The following is an 18,819-nucleotide window of genomic DNA, read 5'->3' on the forward strand; positions in this document are numbered from 1 at the left end:
TATGATTGAGACTATCGCCTCTGATATACACCTCTTAATGAAGTGAAGACAGCAAGAGCTGCTTGGTCGTTTTAGACAAAGATGAAAAGTCACTTAACTTTATGTTGTTTTAATTTTGGTAAGTTTGATTGACCACATTTGTAATTTTCAAGGGTCAGTTAAATGGGTACAGCCCCTTCCTCCTTCCTCCCCCCTCCCCCCTACCACAAGTTAATGTATGGATGTAGTTGCTATCATGTATAAATCAGCTGTTTAAAAACATACATAAGAGCGCAACCTAGTTTTATAATATAAATACTGAGACCAATATTTTTTGTAAATTTTCTTACATAATTATATTTTTTAAGGCTTAAAATGCATATTAAATTCATTTTTAATCCATTGTGAATAGGGAAGAGAAAGGTGGATTCTTGGCTACAAGGCTTTTAGTAAATTATTGCAAAATGAATTTATTTTGAATATTTTTTCTGAATAATTACTTAAATCATGTTATTTACTAACAGCCTTATTGCCATTTTTGTCTTTCAAATGTTCCAATTTTATTTCAGGCTAGCCAGGCAGAATCTTCTACCTGGATTCTATTCTATACTTTATCTTCTTTGACATCAAGCTACTTTGTATTATAGATAATCATTATTTTAAGGCTATCTTTATTCATTTTATTACAAAACTACTATAAACAGTTAAGGATTTGAATATAGAGTAGTGTTGATACAAAAAAGTAATATGATTGTCTAACCATAAATCCATAGTAAAAGTAAATATAAGCATGGTGTTCTACATACTATAATGATTATTTTAAGACTATCCCATTAGTGCCAAGTGCCACTTTTATGGACCGATCGAGCTGAAAATTTCAGGGAAGCTTTATTATGGTAAAAACAGAATTCAAATTTTTTTTTGCTCTATTGGCGTGCACAGGAAAGTTGCAATAAAACCCGGTTCAGCATGGTCATTATTATTCATTTATTTACAAAACTACTATAAAAAGTTAAGTAATTGAATATAGAGTACATTTAGTATTAAAAACTAATTGATTCATCTAAAAAACTATAAATAGTTGAGAAATTAATTATAGAGAAGCGTTGATACTAATAACTAAAATGATTGGCTATCCCATAAATACATAGTAAAAGTAAAAATAAACATTGTGTTCTACACAATATAATCATAGTTTTAAGGCTATCTTTATTGATTCATTTACAAGATTTAACAGCCGAGAAATTGAATATACAGTAGCATTGATACTAAAAAGTAATATGATTAGCTAACCCATAAATTCATAGTAAAACTAAATATAAGCTAGTTTTGAGACTATTTTTTTGATTCATCTATAGAACTATAAACAGTTTAGAGAATGAATATAGAGTAGCGTCGATACTAAAACTATCATGATTGTCTAACCAATAAATCCACAGTAAAAGTAAATATAAGAATGGTGTTCTACATAATATAATCATTATTTTAACCCTTACAGATCGAGGGGGGGGGGGGGGGCTCTTGTAGTAATTATACGTCGACAAAAGTTGATTTTATTTGGATATCTGGTCTGTGTCGGTCATGGTGTCCAGTCAAAGTCGATTGGGTAGCACCAAAATTAGAAAAAATTCTAAATAAATCTTAATTTCTACATTATGACTTTTTTGTATAAGGTAGAAGCCTAAAATTTTTTTGGTGAATACTTAGATATCAATGACCTTCTGAGAAAAGTGATGTCATGACCGTTTGACCGCTCCCTGACCAACTGTATGGCCAATTTTTGTCTGGCTTTTACTATAGACATATATCATGAATATCGTGGCTTCTATTAAAGCTAGAGATCTATAAATTTTTTTGGTAAATCCTTGAGCAACAACAAACAGATAAAACAGTTGAGAGGTTAATTTTAGAGTAGCGTCGATACTAAAAACTAATATGATTTGCTATCCCAAAAAATCCATAGTAAAAGTAAATAGTAAGCATAGTGTTCTACATAATATAAGCATTCTTTTAAGGCTATCTTTATTGAATTATCTATAAAACTATAAACAGATCGGGGGGGGGGGGGGTCATATTGACCCCCCCCTCTATTTTTTCAATGTCATTTTTTTTGTAGGTAAGATAGAGAGTTGTGACTTCATGACTTTTTAAGTTTAGTAATTATATGTCGGCAAGAGTTGATTTTTTTAGGATATCTGGTCTTTGTCGGTCGTGGTGTCCGGTCAAAGTCGGTTGGGTAGCACCAAAATTTTTAAAAAATTCTAAATAAATCTTAATTTCTACATTATGACTTTGTATATAAGGTAGGAACCTAAATTTTTTTTGTTGAATACTGAGATATCAATGACCTTATGAGAAAAGTGGTGTTTTGACCGTTTGACCGCACCCTGACTGACTTTATGACTGATTTTTATCCAGCTTTTACTACAGACATATATCATGAATATCGTGGCTTCTATTACAGCTAGAGACCTATAAATTTTTTTGGTAAATCCTTGAGCAATAATAAACAGATAAAAATATTAATTGGCGCCACCAACCGCCTTTTTACCGCCGTAACCGCCGAAATGGCGGTTTCCGTTATTTGCCGTTTTTTGGCGATGATCAGAAAAAGTAATTTTTTTGTTATAAAAAATAAAAGTTCGTCCTAAAATTTGGTTATCCTAGCTGCAAAATTGGCCGCTCTACAGCTGTTTTAAAATTTAGCGGCTGGTCACTAAAAAGCAGCTAAGGAGCGGCCTGACCGCTATGACTAGAAAAAGTAATTTTCTCTAAAAATACACATGAACCACCAGAAATAAATTTTACGTCTTTATCTGTAACAGAAGCCGAGATAGAGGGGGGGTCAATATGACCCCCCCCCCCCCCTGATCTATTAAGGTGGGAATAGGGGCCTGATCTGTAAGGGTTAAGAATTTGAATATAGAGTAATGTTGATACTAAATGCTAATATGATGAGCTAACCCATAAATCCATAGAAAAAGTAAACATAAGCATAGTGTTCTCCAATCTACATACCATAATGATTATTTTAAGGCTATCTTTATTGATTCGTCTACAAAACTATAAACAGTTAAGAAATTGATATATTCAATACTAAAAACAAAAATGATTGGTTTACCTATAAATTCACAGTAAAAGTAAATATAAAGCATGGTGTTCAATATAATATAATGTTTATTTTAAGATTATCTTTGTTGATTCAATAAATTTATAGTATAGATGTATAAAGAGCTTACTATTTGATTTCCAATTGCAAAGACCTAGAGCGTTGCAGACGAAAAATAATTTCATTAAACTTTGCTTTCTAATTTCAGCTGTTTAATGCTTTCTTCTGCTTTTTAAAAAAGAAAGGGACAATTCTTGTTTAAAATTGCCATTTCTGTCTAAACTTAAGTGAAGTATTTAAAACTGCCATTATCAATTTTTCTCAACTAGGCTCCTGACTATACAATTATATTCATAATCACTTTTTCTGATTTACAATACTGCATTTTTAAACCTAGTTATTTGTGATTAATAAGACATTTTTCCTAATGATATGAATACTTTGTTGCAAGTTATTAGTGACATCTAGCGACAAATGTAGAACTAATATATTGCAGATGTTCCCAAATTTATTTTTTGCCTGTATTTACGTTGTTTTCAATTATTTTTCCATAAAGGGTTGAGCTCTCTCTCAGGTTATGGCAAATTAACTATGTCCTTATTTTAAGTAATTGGGTTATTGTCAGTTTTTTGAGATCAGTAGATATTTTTCAAAATATTTTTCAACAATTGAACAGTATTTAGACAATGCAAAACGAATTTAACTAAGATGAATGCAAATATTATTGCAGCTAATACATAGACGTCCAAGAAAAGGGGTAAAGAGGTGTTCACCCCATTAGACTTTGAAATCTCTTATTTTACACCCCACAAGTTTTTTTAAAAATACGTTAGATTACTCCCCTTAAATGTATGGAACCCCTCATTCAAAGTAAAAAGCTTGGGCGTCCTTGTGTTAACATTAGTTTCCAATTTGCTTTTTGTTCTTTTGCCAGCACCCGGTTGTATTTACATTTTTGAAAGATTCAGCTGATTTGAAAGACTCAACCCACAGATGGTACAAGGCCTTTGAGAAAGGAACAGGGTTACAAATACTATTTATCACTCTATATATATTACTTTAATGTTGATTCATCTACAAAACTATAAACAGTTTAGAGATTGAATATAGAGTAGCACCGATACTAAAAACTAATATGATTGCTTAAACCATAAATCCATAGTAAAAGTAAATATAAGCATGGTGTTCAATATAATTCTTATTTTTAGGCTATCTTTATTCATTTATTTACAAAACTACTTTAAACAGTTAAGGAATTGAATAAAGAGTAGTGTTGATACTAAAAACTAATATGATAAGCTTACCCATAAATGCATAGTAAAAGTAAATATAAGCATGGTGTTCTACATAATACAATCATTATTTTAAGGCTATCTTTATTTATTCAACTATAAAACTATAAACAGGTGAGATATTGAATATAGAGTAGTGAAGAAACACTGAAATGATTAACTAACCCATAAATCAAAAGTAAATACAGGTGTTCAAGTCAACTTCAGGTTCCAGGTATGATCCAGCAGGTCCCCATCCTCCAGGTCTCCAGAAATCTTTAAAAGGCTCATGTGGCCTCAATTTTTGACTTAGAGACTTCAAATTTTAAACTTAAGCTATTCTTACATGTCTACGTAACGTATTAAAATTTCATAAAGGTCCACCGCCACCGCAGATATTTATATTTTGATATTTCTAATATAAGATTTACATAAAGATAAATATTTTCTGGAAAAAGGTTTTTTTTCTAGCTTCGAAAATAAGAAAATTACAGCCATTTAAAATTTTTAAGTAAATAAGGACCTAAAAACAAAGGTTATTAAAGGAAGCGAAAATTGACTTTGACTTACTTAAGGTCAGAAATTCATTATTAAACAGGGGACTTGCACAAAATAATTTTGCCTCTAGCTCTAATAGGAACTGAGATAATAAGGGGGGCTGTGAACGCCCCCCCCCCCACCGATTAAGGTTAACCCAACTGTTAAGGGTTAAATTTTACCCAGTATATCACTGTATAGTTTTGATTAAGAACACTTTGACTTAATGAGAGTATTTGACTGCAACCCAACTTTACGGAATTACCCTCTTTATTATTAATAGTCTATATATAATGATTTTTTAAAAATTATAATTTATAAAATATAAATCTAAAAATATTAGCATGAAAAATTGTGTAAAAACAGGTGTATTTTAATTTTTTCTATTGAGTTCTTTGTTGCGCAATTTTAAAGTACTATTTCCTATTTCCTTTTTGTTTATTAGTTTAGAGGGTATCACTTTTTGAAGTCTGCAAAAAAAACATATAATACATTAAATAACTAAATTTTAACTTACTTTATTACATAACCTTATTAATAACCTTATAAATATATGTTTCCAAAATAATTCATCTGTTTTGTTAGCATCTACCTTTAATGAAACTTTGTTTTCTATTAAAAAAGTTTGTTTAGAGGGAAAAAATTGAAACCATTAATTTTAATATTTTTCCCATAAAATCTATTTTGAAATATCATAGGTACATATTTGTTATTACTCAAAAAATTTTATATGAAACCCTCTAGGCATGATTCATAATTATAGAATTTGACGTTAATTTGACGTCAGTTGGTGCCACTTGTTAACTTCTCTTCCCTTTTCTTATAATTATAAAAATAATATTTTAAATATATATTTTTTTTAATTTTCACAGTTTATATTTGTTCTCTACCTAGCTTGGATACAAAAAGAAAATCTAATAAGGTATTTCATTATCAAATATTTATTTATTTCAGAATTTTTCTACTGACCTATCAATTCCTCTTTATCAGCAGAATACTATTTTGCTTTATTGCATACTAGCGGCTACGCCCCTAGAGGCCTCTAGTAGTACTTTAAATGTTTGTTTTTTAAAAATATTATGTAATATTTCAATATTGCGTTCAAGTCTCTACTTTAAAAAATTGATATTTTTGTGATTTATCTTCGGACGGTGGTGGTATCCTCCCCCAAAATAGTTATAAACCTTCCCGAGACCTATGAAAAGCTTCCATATTAAGAAGAACCTGATCGATTCAGCGGTTAGTGAGATCCTTCGGTATAGACACACAGACAAACACTCATCCTGTTACTTTATTATAAAGATACCATTTCTCATAACGAAATTATGAACCCCAAAAGATAAGGGTGATAAAATGTCCCCCCCCCTACCCATACCTCCGATTTTTTTTCTCTTTTTCTGTGATCAAGATAGATATAAGTTTAAGTGCCCAAATCCTAGCTCAATTGAGCTCCACCTTTGCTAAACTTAAGACTATGTATATTTGTCAAATTAATTTTACCAGCTATAGATAAATTTATGTGAGGTTAAGATCTACTTGGAAAATGAAGCTAATATTCTGTGTGCTTACAGCATTAGTAGTTTCCGGAATATCTCCAGGTATACAGTTTGAAACTATTTAATATAGTTTTTTTTTGGTATCAACAAGTTAGACAGTTATTGTAATTGTATTGTAAATTGTAAATTGTAAATTGTAGCGAGTGTCAAAAGATGTCCTCCAGATTGGACTGAAGACATATCAACAGGTAAATATATAATTTATTTTTTATTGAGGTATTTTTATTTCAATTTTTTCTCGTACCTTTATATTTTAGAGTTTATTTATACTGAGATAAAACTTTTTGATAATTGATATTTCTTAATTAATGGTGTTTCCTTTTGTCATAAAATTTGGGTTTAGAGGTGAATATGTAACCATTTTACTCAGAGATATTGTAAAAGAGAAAATAGTTAAGTCTGGAGAGATATAAAATGCTAAAATCCTTCACTCAGTCGGTTTAGAAAGATAAAATAATTATTACTTCATATTGTAGGGTTTTTATAATAGTGTATGGATGGATAATTTTGTTATAATTATAGGGTCATGTTACAAAATTCTGAATGAAAAGATGTTATGGGAAACTGCTAGACAAAAATGTCCTTCCCAAAACCCATATCCACCACCTTTCAATGCAAGACTTGTAGAAATAAGTTCTAGTCAAGAAAATCAGTTTGTCAAAGGTAGTAAAATTTATATGAAGACTATGTTCTATTATATGTGTTGTATTATACATTTTATTTTAAAAAATCTTACTATCACTAAGGTTTATTCTCACAAGCTGGGGAATCGAATGGCTTCTGGATGGGGGCTAACGATATACAATCTGAAGATTCTTGGGTTTGGACTGATGGAACACCAGGTTTGCATTTTTAACTGTGTATAGGAAAGAATTTCGTTTTCAAGAAGAATTTAAAACTTATTTTTTGCCTGGAAGGGTTTGGAATGTATATATATGCACTGACTATATGTCTTCTGTGAATACACAGTTTCGCAGTTCATAACCAGGTTCTATCAATCCAGCAAATCCACTTAGTTAATAATGTCAATTTTAATTTAAAGTAAACTACACTGACTGGTGGGATAATGAACCAAACAATTATGATGGTGATGAAGATTGTGCTATGGTAATAATCTGTTTAGAGAGCTTGGGGTATGGTCGGACCTCCCAGTGGTCCAAGCGGGAACATCCATCCGGATGGCAAACAGACCAGGAGGCCAGAGAGGACGTCAAAACTGGAATGTACAGGGCAACCTGGAACTTGCAGCAGTCTTTTTTTGGCAACGGAGAGGGAAATCAGTAGCCGAGATCTCTCTCTCCTTAAAAACATGTAGGCCGGACACTGTTAGTGCAATAACAGAGGAGGAGAGGAGATTGGTGGTAGAAATTAAGTACAGACTCCAGACAATTGAGAGTAACCCGGGACCGAGGGACAAGACAGAGGAAGGGAGGGAAGCAAGGAGAAACAGAAGAAAAGAGAGGAGACGTGAAAAGAGAGAGAGACGAGCAGAAGAAAGGAGAGACACAGTAAAGAAGCTATTTGACATTGCAACTTGGAATGTGCAGAGAATGTCTCTGGGAACATTTAACAAGAGGAAACTTAAATCAGTTGCTGAATATGCAACCAAACAGGATTGGGACACAGTATTGTTATCAGAGGTCTTGGCAACGGGGACAGGAACAGTATGGTTAGGAGATGGAGAAAACCAGATAGCAGTGACATACACACAGAGAGCAGCGATTCTTTTAAGAGGTCAAGCATTGAGATCTTGGTGTGAACAGGGCCAGAAGACCAAGAGAAGTGAAAGATCTATTTCGGTGAAAACACTTGGTTTCTCATTAACATCCACGTATATGCCAGTGTGGAATGGGAGAAATGAAGATGAATAGAAAGAGCAAGGGAAAATCTGAAAGAACATGCAGAATGGGCAAAGAAGGACGACATACTGATTATCGGGGGAGATTTCAACGCACATATTGGTAGAAACGAGGACCGGGAGGGAATATGTGGCATTTTTGGGATAAGGACAACCAACCATCAAGGACTAGACTTATTGGGATGGCTAGAAGACAACAACTTGTGCTATGTGAATAGCTACTACAACCATAAAAGAAGAGGGACATGGTTCAACAACGCCCTTGGAAGATGGTATGAGCTGGACGGATTCATAATGAAAAACGTACAAAGACATAAACTAGTCAGAAAGGTGCATACAGTGATGGAAGCATCACTGTCGGATCATAAACCAAAGAAGATGAAAATAGAGCTTAAGAACAAACCAAAGATTCCCAGGAGACAGGAGAAGAAGGTTCCAAGAGTGCAATGGGAAAAACTAAGAATAGCTGAACATGCTACAACATACAGACAAAAAGTGGAAGAGAAGCTGGAAAATATGGAGATCAATGAGAGAAGAAGGACTGAAGGACTAGGGTGGGAAGAAATAGCCAGAGTTACTACAGAGGCAGCAGCAGAAACCTGTGGAACAGAAGAAAAAAGAGTAGAGAATCCATGGATGATTGGCAGAGATGAAGAGATTGAGAGAATGAGACAAAGAATTACAAGAGCAGTTCAGAGAAGAAATCAACTGACGTCCGACATAAGAGCAGCAACAACTAGAAGAGAAAAAGAAAGAATAGAATTAGCAAGACAGCCAGTGAGAGAAGAACTTAAAGAAGCCAGAAAGGACTTGAAACAGAAAACAGCTAGATGGGAGAAAGAGTGGTGGGAAGAGATACTAAATGACTGCAGAGATGCTGGAGAGAGAGGAGATCAAGGAACAGTCTATAAACATCTTAAAAAACTAGGCTCAAGAGGTATCACCAGAGCACCAGAGACTACAAACATCACAACAGAGGAATTTAAAACACATTTCCAAGCTATCTCAAAGGACAGATTCGAAAACAATCCAGAGGATATAGAGGACATAATAAATCTTATTGACGACATCAGTAACACAGAGGAAGCCAGAGAATATGCTGAATTACTAAACACAACACCACCAAGAGAAGAGATACTGAAACAAATGAAAGAGATGAGTGAATCAGCACCAGGAAAAGACGGAGTCAGACTGATATACCTGTTAAATGGAGGACCAGAGCTTATAGATAAACTAGTCACAATGATTCAGGACATGTGGGAGAAGGGACAGGAGGAATGGGACGACTCACTAAAGATTGGACAAGTGATTCCACTGTTCAAGAAGGGTGACAAAAACAACGTCAACAACTACAGAGGAGTATGCTTACTAGCAATGGGATCCAGAATAATCGCCAAAATAGCTGCTAGCAGATTAAGGATATGGGCTGAAGAAATGAAATTGTTAGATGACGACCAGGCAGGATTCAGAAAGAAAAGATCTACAGCGGACGTGACACAGATCATGGTAAGGATTCAGGAGGACACCAGAGACCTGTTCAAGCGAGCAGAGAAGGCAGGAGAAACTATACCTGAAGGTGAGAGACCTGCTGCCAGACTTTTGGACCTCCGGAAAGCTTACCCCAGGGTTAACAAGCCAGCACTCTGGCAAATCCTGAAAAAGTATGGAATTGGAGAGAGATTTTTGAGAATTTTACAAGACCTACATGAGTGTACAGAGTACAGAATCAAGAGCAGATCAGGTGAAAGTGAATCGTGGGTGCCAGAAAGAGGACTAAGGGAAGGGTGCCCCTCTTCACCGCCACTTTTCAACATTTTTCACCAAGCAGTGATGAGACTGGCGGCTAAGTCCAGGAAACGCAAAGCAGAGGAGACAGACATGGACTATGGGTTAAACTTTAAATTTGTACCTGGAAGCTGCTTCCCAGGAACAAACCGATGGGAAAAACCTAACTCAGAAGCCAAACGTATCAAAATTGATAAAGGACTATTTGCGGATGATACGACGATAGTTGGCAAGAAGAATGAACTACAACAAGGAGTAGATGAAACAAAACGAATAATGGCAAAATTTGAAGAGAGAAACAATGATGACAAAGAAGAACATCTAGACTTCGGAACAGAAGAGAGTGAGAAAATTAGAATGTTGGGAAGTTGGATGGGTGAAAAAAATGACACAAGCCAGAGAATGAAAAGGGGAGGAGCAGCTTGGATGAAAGTGAAAAACAGACTAAAAGGTAGCAAGTTGTCCAAGAGGAGTCAAGCTAAGATTGTGGAAGCATGTGTGGAGAGCACAGTCCTGTTTGACTGCCAAGCAAGAACCTGGCATGGAGGAGAGATCAAGAAGCTACAAAGTATGATGGACAAGAAGTACAGACAGATATGGAGCAGAAGGACAGGCCCCCCCCTAATTCAGATGCAACGGGAGGGTAAAAACATGTTTGATGTAAGGAAAGACCTTGGAGTGAAATCTTTGAGATGGAAGATAGAGAAAAGAGTGCTGGAGAGGATAGGCCACGTTATGAGAATGAAAGATGACAGAACAGTAAAAGCAGTTGTGCTAGGTTGGATGGAAGACCTAGAGACCAGAGAGAAAGTTCCAGGAAAGAAGAGAAAGACTATCTTGTACTGGAAAAACATCTTAAGAGAGGCACAGATTGACTGGACCAATATTGGAACACTAACCAAGGACAGGAAAGGATGGAAAGCCATTGTCAAGGCCAGGATGGACCACCTGGAGAAGTGGGAAAACAGCAGAGGTAAGACATGGACAGATGGTAGAATGGAGAGAAACCCGAGACCAGAAGAACCTGATGAAATGCCAGGTTTTACATGCGAGTTTGAAGGCTGTGAAAAGATCTGCAAGAGCAAAGCTGGACTTATTACACACAGAAGACGACTACATGAAAGATCTGAGAACAAGGTTACATTCAAATGTCAATTATGTAACCAAGAGTTTGAAGCAGAAGGAAATTTGAAAAATCACCAGAAAAGTTGCTCGGGAGAAGCCTCACAGGATCCAAACAGGAGGAGATGTGGAGACTGTGGAAGGGAGACCACAACCAGCAACTTTGCAAGGCACAGGAGAACATGCGGGGGGCAGAACCCCCCACCACCGGGACCAAGACTTCCATCAAGAAGATCCCGATGTGACATCTGTGGGATGATGATCACAGTAGCAAACCTGGCCAGACACAAGACGTTAAAGCACGAGCAGTAGGCAGTGTACTATCGGTACAGAACGCCTCAGAAGAAGAAGAAGAATCTGTTTAGAGAAGATTTTTATCTCTTTAGTCCAGAATTTTACAGTTTCTACTTTTTATTGACATATTATATACTAGTGGCTTCACCCCTAGCCTCTAGGGGCTTCGCCCTAGTAATGGAAAGTCAACCCTCCAGAATAATTTTATAGATATATTTTCAAAAAAGTTATTCTTTGCCGAATTACTCTTCGGTAAAATTAAACCCAGGTTGTACGCCGTATGCACAAAAATTTCAATTCGTAAAAATTAAACCCAGGTTGTTCACCATATATGTCGTACGGGGTGAGCATAAGCGAGTACCCTGTATGCGGCGCAAGCTCTGATAGTCCCACTGATTGGACCACATATACACAAAAATTGAAAACTCTCCTCTGAAAATTTTATTTAATACCTATAAACTTTTTAATGATGACAAAAAGCCCAAAAAAAATTTTTGGTGAAATTTTTTTTTTTTTTGGGGGGGGGGGTTCATGGTGGCTTTTCCCCATGGTGCAATGGGGTTCCCCCAACCCAATTACTGGTTTTTGTTTACAAAAATAAAAAAAAATAAAAAATTTGGAAATAGGGATTTTTTTATTTTTAGGGGGGTTGGGGTGTCCCACCCTCCTAGAAAATAGCCTAAAACCACCAGAGGACCAGTAGGTATATTCCCAGAAGAGTAGAACCCAATTTGTTTAGCAGTTACTGAGATTTTACAAAAAATGTAAAACAAAAATTTTGGGGGGGGTGTTTTTTTTAGTTTTTTGGGCGTTGGGGGTGTCCCACCTCCCAGGAAAATAGCTTAAAACCATCACAGGACCAGTAGGTATAATCCCTGAAGAGTAGTAGAGCCCAATCGGTTCAGCGGTTACTGAGATCTTATGCTTCAGACGGACAGACAGACGGACAGACGGTCAGATGGACAGACATCAAGCTACTTTGTATTATAGATTTCAGGAATTGTATATAGTTATCCAAAACCTAACAATTTAAAATATTAAAAATTTCTTGATTAGTGGCGTAGGTGGTGGACCAATGGAGAATTCAAATGGAATGATGCACCTTGTAATGGAAAATATGGTACATTTGCTGCTGTCTGTGAGATGCCAGGTAATAACACTAATTCCATCAAAAAACTGAGGAAAACATTGAAAACAATTTAAATCATTGAAAAACATTAAATAACAATGAAAAAAACCATTGAATTAAACTTAGAATATTATGAGAAAATAATTGGAATCATAGGGAATCACTAAAATTACCTAGTTCATAATAAAAAAAAACTTTAAAAAATCTCATCTTCATGATTTTGCTAAAACTTTTAAGTGCTGGTAAAAATGATAATGTTTCCACTTCTGACAAAAAAACAATCATAATGCTTTTGTTAGTAGTGGAAATATTACCTCAACTGTTTTATGTTTACATTTCAGGTTTAGGTTCTTCAATTGATTGCATTGATGAACACAGGTAAAGTTAAACATTACTTGCTGTTTTCATTTCAACCTGTATCTTGAAAAACTCAACCCTCTAAGCTAAAACCCTCCACACATACACCTCATTAAAATGAATTTTATTTCTAGCTGCTGTGGTATGCTTAGAACCTCTAGCATCTATGGGCCATGAAATTGAAAGAGTATTGAAGGACAGAGCTATAACCTAAAAACATCCTAAGACTTAAATCTAGTAATAAAATGGCCTAAAACTATCCTCAGACCTATGTGAAGCTAAAGACAGATACATCTTACATAGAAGGATTGTGTACTTAAATTATAGATATCTATTTATTCCTATTTTATTTAGCGAATGATCCGGGTGGGCTGAAAAAGGTGAATGTTCAACAAACCAATATTTGTTATTCCGCTGTGCACAATCATGTAAAACCTGTGGTTCTACATATGAAGATATACAGATACAGTCATGTAAGATCTTCATGATTTAATTTCAATTAAATTTAATTTAGAAGGCTTGTATATCATTTTTTCAAATTTTAATCTTTTGTATTATGATTTTAAGAAACCTTCTGGGTATGTCCATTTGTCCTACTCTTTTTGTACCAACCTATGGTTACTGCAATAATACAGTTATAGATTATGTGGATATATTAATTTGTCATCAATTAAGGTTGCTAATATGAACTTATTCAGATGGAGGGGATGTGATGGGGTAAAAGGGTGGGATGTAAGGTATAGCTATTTTAGCTAGTTGCAAGTATAACTTTATTAGAGAACATGAAAAACTGGTGCAACATCCAAGTATTAATATATCAATATATATGATGGTACACTAACAATAATTTGTCTGTTTTTGTTTGTTAGTAAGATAAGGAATTGATTTATTTGCAGATTCATGTGTTTTATCTAAGCAGTCAATATGAGTAAACTACGCATAATATAACCATCAGGAGTTTTTAACACTTGAAGAACCCTAGCTGAACCATAGACGTTTATTACCTATTCAGATTTTACATGGATCTTGATGCATTACAACAAGCCATATATGTTTAAAATAATAAGTCTTTGTGTGATAAAAGTTGTGCCAAATATAAATATTAAATAATCAAAAAGAACACATTTGTCTTGTTTAATTGTTAGAAACTTAATTGTTTAGAAAATGTGAAGAATGGAGAGGACAAGGAAGGGACTGATTGCATTGATGAACACAGGTAAATTTAAACATTACCTGCTGTTTTCATTTCAACTTGTATCTTGAAAAACGTAACTTCTAAACTCTAAGCTAAAACCCCCACACACAAACCTTATTTAAAACAAATTTATTTCTAGCTGCTGTGGTATGCCTAGTAATTTCCTTTACCTCTAGCATCTATAGGCCATGAAGTTGAAAGGGTATTGAAGGACAGAACTATAGCCCAAAAACATCCTAAGACTTAAATATACAAATAAAATGGCCTAAACATTAAAGTAATATATATAGAGTGATAAATAGCTATGAAACCATTTTCCCCTATCAAAGACCCCTGACGCTGCAGAAGGTTGTTTATCAATAGAAATTTTGCTTTCTCACTTAGCTGCCAGAAAGCTCATAAGCTGTCATTGGAATAAGATTTGAAGGAACTTTACTAATTAATCAAAACCACCGTATATTTTGGTATAAGGATTTGGGGGACCTTTATTATTAATTAAAGTCATGTGACCTAATGTACAAGAGTTAAAACAATTAAATCAAAAGATTTTAGTGTAAAACTATTTGTAAATAAGAGTATGAGAATAAGATATTGTTATCAACGACAAAAAATAAATGTTTTGCCTAGTTTTTGTAAAAGTTTAGAGCATATTTATCATTTAAAATCAATGCTATCTTTTCAAAAGTGTTTCCATTAATTTGATTGTGCTTTGTAAGCAAAACCTGTATTTTATTATTTGTACTGTGTAATTTTATTTGAATATTTAATTCAAAGATAGCAATTTTTTAAAAAAAATAACCTAAGATGAATGTCGGAATTTTCTTATTAAACATAATAATGTATATATAATTAGAATAGTAAGACCTTGAAAATGAGCAAAAAATTATTATATGATAATTATAAGTAAATATATCAGAATTTAAACGTAATTATTAAAAAGCTAGCTTCAAAAAATAATAATACATTTTTATTCAAATACTATAGTACATTCTGACAAGGATGATGATATCAAGTTTAGCAACATTTAACAAATATGTCTTTCAAAAATCAGTTGATTTATTGCATGAAATATTGAAAATGTATATAGCAATTTACAGATTTTTATGATTTTCAGGACTTTAGAATAATTACATTCATATGGTAACTGTAAAAGCAGAGTATAGCATGTATAGTGTCATAAATGAGCTACAATTTGAAATAATTTACATTTATTTATTAGGATGTAAAATCCTTTTATAAAAGGCAAATACAGATTGATTTTAATTACAAGTTTATTGAAAAAAAATTCAGACTGACTGATGGATAGACAAAGTGAATTATAGAGTAGCTTCGCTACTAAATATGATATATACAAGGACATGCGCACTGGTTCAGTTCACATTGCTAGGGACAGTTAAACTATTTAGGAAAGTTGTAAGGAAGAAAGTTATCTATCTAGTACTAAGATAAAGATTTCAAAGCCTCCTAAAAAAGGAATATATTTTTAAAAACAAATTAAATCTATAGTGCTGTTAACATGAACTTTAATATTGTTATTATAAAAAATGGAAATAATCTCTACTTTCCGAAATAATTGTACTCAAGACAGCTTGTAATGAAATTATTATCCAGATTTTTACGATTTTATAATTTTTTGACAACGCCAAAATTGTTTTTTATACTTTATTAATTTTAGGATATATGCATTATCTATAAAGGACAAACACAAATACATAATAAATTTTATAGTTAGGATATTGTTTCTAAAAATGAAAAACCCTGTATAAAACTCAGCCATTTTAGAGTCTAAGCTGTCAAATTTCTTGAGCAATGGGATTGTGTTGGTAGGTCTTTGAGATAGTTCTATATAGTCATGTACCCTTGCTCCCTCTATTCTCTAACTTTATTGCCTAAACCATCCTCAGATCTACACTGTTAAAAATAATTTTTTTTTTAGCATCAGGTAATACTATATATTCTTCACATTAATGTATAGTATCAATCCGTACGTACTAGGAAAAAAACCTCATTACGATACAAGGAAGTTTTCAATGCTGTATTGAGTATTAGGTAATGTTCTGTGAAGTAACATGTAGTACTAAATAATGTATTTGTCTGTAGAGTATTATCCAATACGCTCTTGGGAATAAAATTCAGTACGGTAGAAGTAATATTTCATTACCCTCCTTCGCAATTGTTGTTACCCTCTATCATAATTTTTGATACTTTGTAGAGTATGAAACTGTTTTACTTTGTATGAAAGATCAGTTTATAATATATGATTATTATATGTACATATACATTTTGTTATATCAACAAACATACCAAGCAGAGCCATAAAACAATAATTTAAATGTAAATTTAGTAAAAAAAATTACTTTAAAGATGTTTAGGACTAAACATTATCCTTAAAAATAAATACTATGGTCAGTCATAATTACAAAAAACAACATTATAAATCTGAGCATAAATAGTAACATTTCATCTTTGTCTAAAACGACCAAGCAGAAACATTTCCATGAGAGGTGTGCATGAATGGTGTCTGTTTCAATTATTCTTTACAGTACAGATTCGTACCCTAGAAGGTATGAATAGATACTATTTTAATAAATCATTCTCTTGCGTATTGTCTGATACTTTACAGCGTATCAAATAGTACTAAATCAAGAAACATTTCTACAGTGTATTTTCTGATACCCTACAACGTATAAAATATTACTATTTTAATAAACTTTTCTACAGCGTATTCTATAGTACCCTAGAGCGTATCAATTGATATTAAAAAAATGTATGGGTTCTGTATAGTAATAATTATTGTGTTATATAGTATTACATAGTGTTATATATTAATTATATAGTTGTAGCGTACTTACGGGTCCAATACTCTCCAGAGTATCAATTGATACTAAATAAAAAAATTATTTTTAACAGTGTATGTGAAGCTAAAGACAGAGAAATCTTACATAGAAGATTGTGTATTTAAAATTATAGAAATATATTTATTCCTTTTTTATTTAGCGAATGTTCCGTGTGGGCTGAAAAAGGTGAATGTACAGCAAACCCATTTTTGTTATTCAGCTGTGCACAATCATGTAAATCCTGTGGTTCTGACGATATATCTGACGATATAATGATACAGTATTGTAAGACTGTCTTGACAGAAGCAGGTATAATTAAATTTATTCTAGAAGGCTTGTATATATAGTTTTTTTAAAATTTTAATCTTTTGTTTATGATTTTAAGAAACGTTCTGGGTATGTCCTTATGTCCTACTCTGCTCGTACCAACCTATAGTATATGCAATAATGGTTTTATCTAAGCAATCAATAAGAGTAAACTTTGCAAAATATAACCATCAGGAGTTTTTAACACTTGGAGAACCCTAGCTCAACCATAGACGTTTATTTCCTATTCAGATTTTACATGGATCTTGATGCACTACCACAAGCCATTTATGTTTAAATTAAGAAGTCTTGCGTGATAAAAGTTGTGCCAAATACAAGCATTAAATAATCAAAAAGAACACAATTGTCCTTGTTTAATTAATTGTTTGAAACTTTTTTGTCTAGAAAATGTGAAGAATGGGCAGGACAAGGAAGTTGTTGGTCAAACTACATGAAGTACTTCTATAAGTTGCTCCTTAATAACTATTTGTTAGTTGTCCAACAATTTTTATGAAGATTATTCTACCCTTTGGCAATATATTTTGGTTTTAATTTGTAACATCATTCATTTTCTTTAATGAGTAAATAAATTTTTAAAATTTTAGTGCTTTCTTTATTAGTAGCGTATCTACTCTATAATTCGAAATGTCTGTCCATTTGTCCGTCCATCCGTCCGTCCATCTGTCTGTCCGTCTGGTAGATACAGACAGAGAGAAACGTGATTTTCTCGGCTCCTATGACAGATAAAAGGCTAAAACTTTTTGACATCATTCCCATCGCTATTTAGCATAATTAACTTTAATACATCCATGCTCTTTTTAGCAGGTTTTAGGCTATTTTGGTATTTTTCACCATAACTTTGGTGTTTATGGTCCGATTTTTAAAATTTTTTTAGTTATGGATATCTAAATTAAATTCCCATCGTTTAATAAAACAGCCATATCTTTGGTGTTTATGGTTGTAGTTAAGAATATCAGAATTAATTTTCCAGTTGTTTAAAAATATCCATTGTGATCGGACTTTTTAGCAGGTTTTTGGCTATTTTTATATTTACATATTTTCTAATATCTTTGGTGTTCATAGTCCGATTTTTAAACTTTTTTGAGATGACAGTATCATAAAAATTTGGCCTATTGTTCTGAGCATCCAGTATGTAATATACTTTGACCTTTGGTATGTCAGTCATCATAGAAAATAAATAACGTTTTGTGTTTATTTTCTCCAATAAATATATACTTGATTTTAAAGAATACTCTTTCTTTCTACTTGTACGTATTCCCATCCATGATTTTTGTGCTCTGCTACTTATGGGTGTTGTCATCCTTGTTTTTATTATAATTTTCCCCCTCCCCCCATCATATCGTATGATTGTAAACCTGATCTCATGAATTGAATACTGTATCATAAATTCTGATTTTTGAAAAGGATCAGGTTTGCCTAGGGCACCAAAGGGTTAGAGGCTACCAAAGGGGTGAGGTTAGGTA

General features: G+C 33.2%; 1 protein-coding gene across 2 annotated transcripts; it reads left to right on the forward strand.

Annotated features, from left to right (window-relative positions):
* The first annotated feature begins 5,699 nt into the window (after positions 1-5,699).
* On the forward strand, positions 5,700-17,936 carry LOC145322913 (C-type lectin mannose-binding isoform-like). 2 transcript variants are annotated; one of them, XM_080165265.1, is made up of 10 exons: positions 5,718-5,818; positions 6,421-6,494; positions 6,593-6,640; positions 6,975-7,115; positions 7,199-7,294; positions 7,495-7,559; positions 12,568-12,661; positions 12,982-13,018; positions 17,190-17,338; positions 17,741-17,936. In XM_080165265.1, exons 2-10 carry the CDS (start codon positions 6,440-6,442, stop codon positions 17,788-17,790), a joined length of 735 nt encoding a protein of 244 aa, XP_080021391.1. In that variant the 5' UTR covers positions 5,718-5,818; positions 6,421-6,439; the 3' UTR covers positions 17,791-17,936. The 2 variants fall into 2 exon arrangements, with proteins under 2 accessions (XP_080021392.1, XP_080021391.1); XM_080165266.1 differs by lacking the exons at positions 17,190-17,338; positions 17,741-17,936 and adding an exon at positions 13,352-13,485 and having other exon boundaries at positions 5,700-5,818.
* The last annotated feature ends 883 nt before the right edge of the window (positions 17,937-18,819 follow it).

The sequence above is a fragment of the Acartia tonsa genome, chromosome 6 (genome assembly GCF_053477335.1).
Source record: "Acartia tonsa isolate MP-2025a chromosome 6, ASM5347733v1, whole genome shotgun sequence".
NCBI classification, from domain to species: domain Eukaryota; kingdom Metazoa; phylum Arthropoda; class Copepoda; order Calanoida; family Acartiidae; genus Acartia; species Acartia tonsa.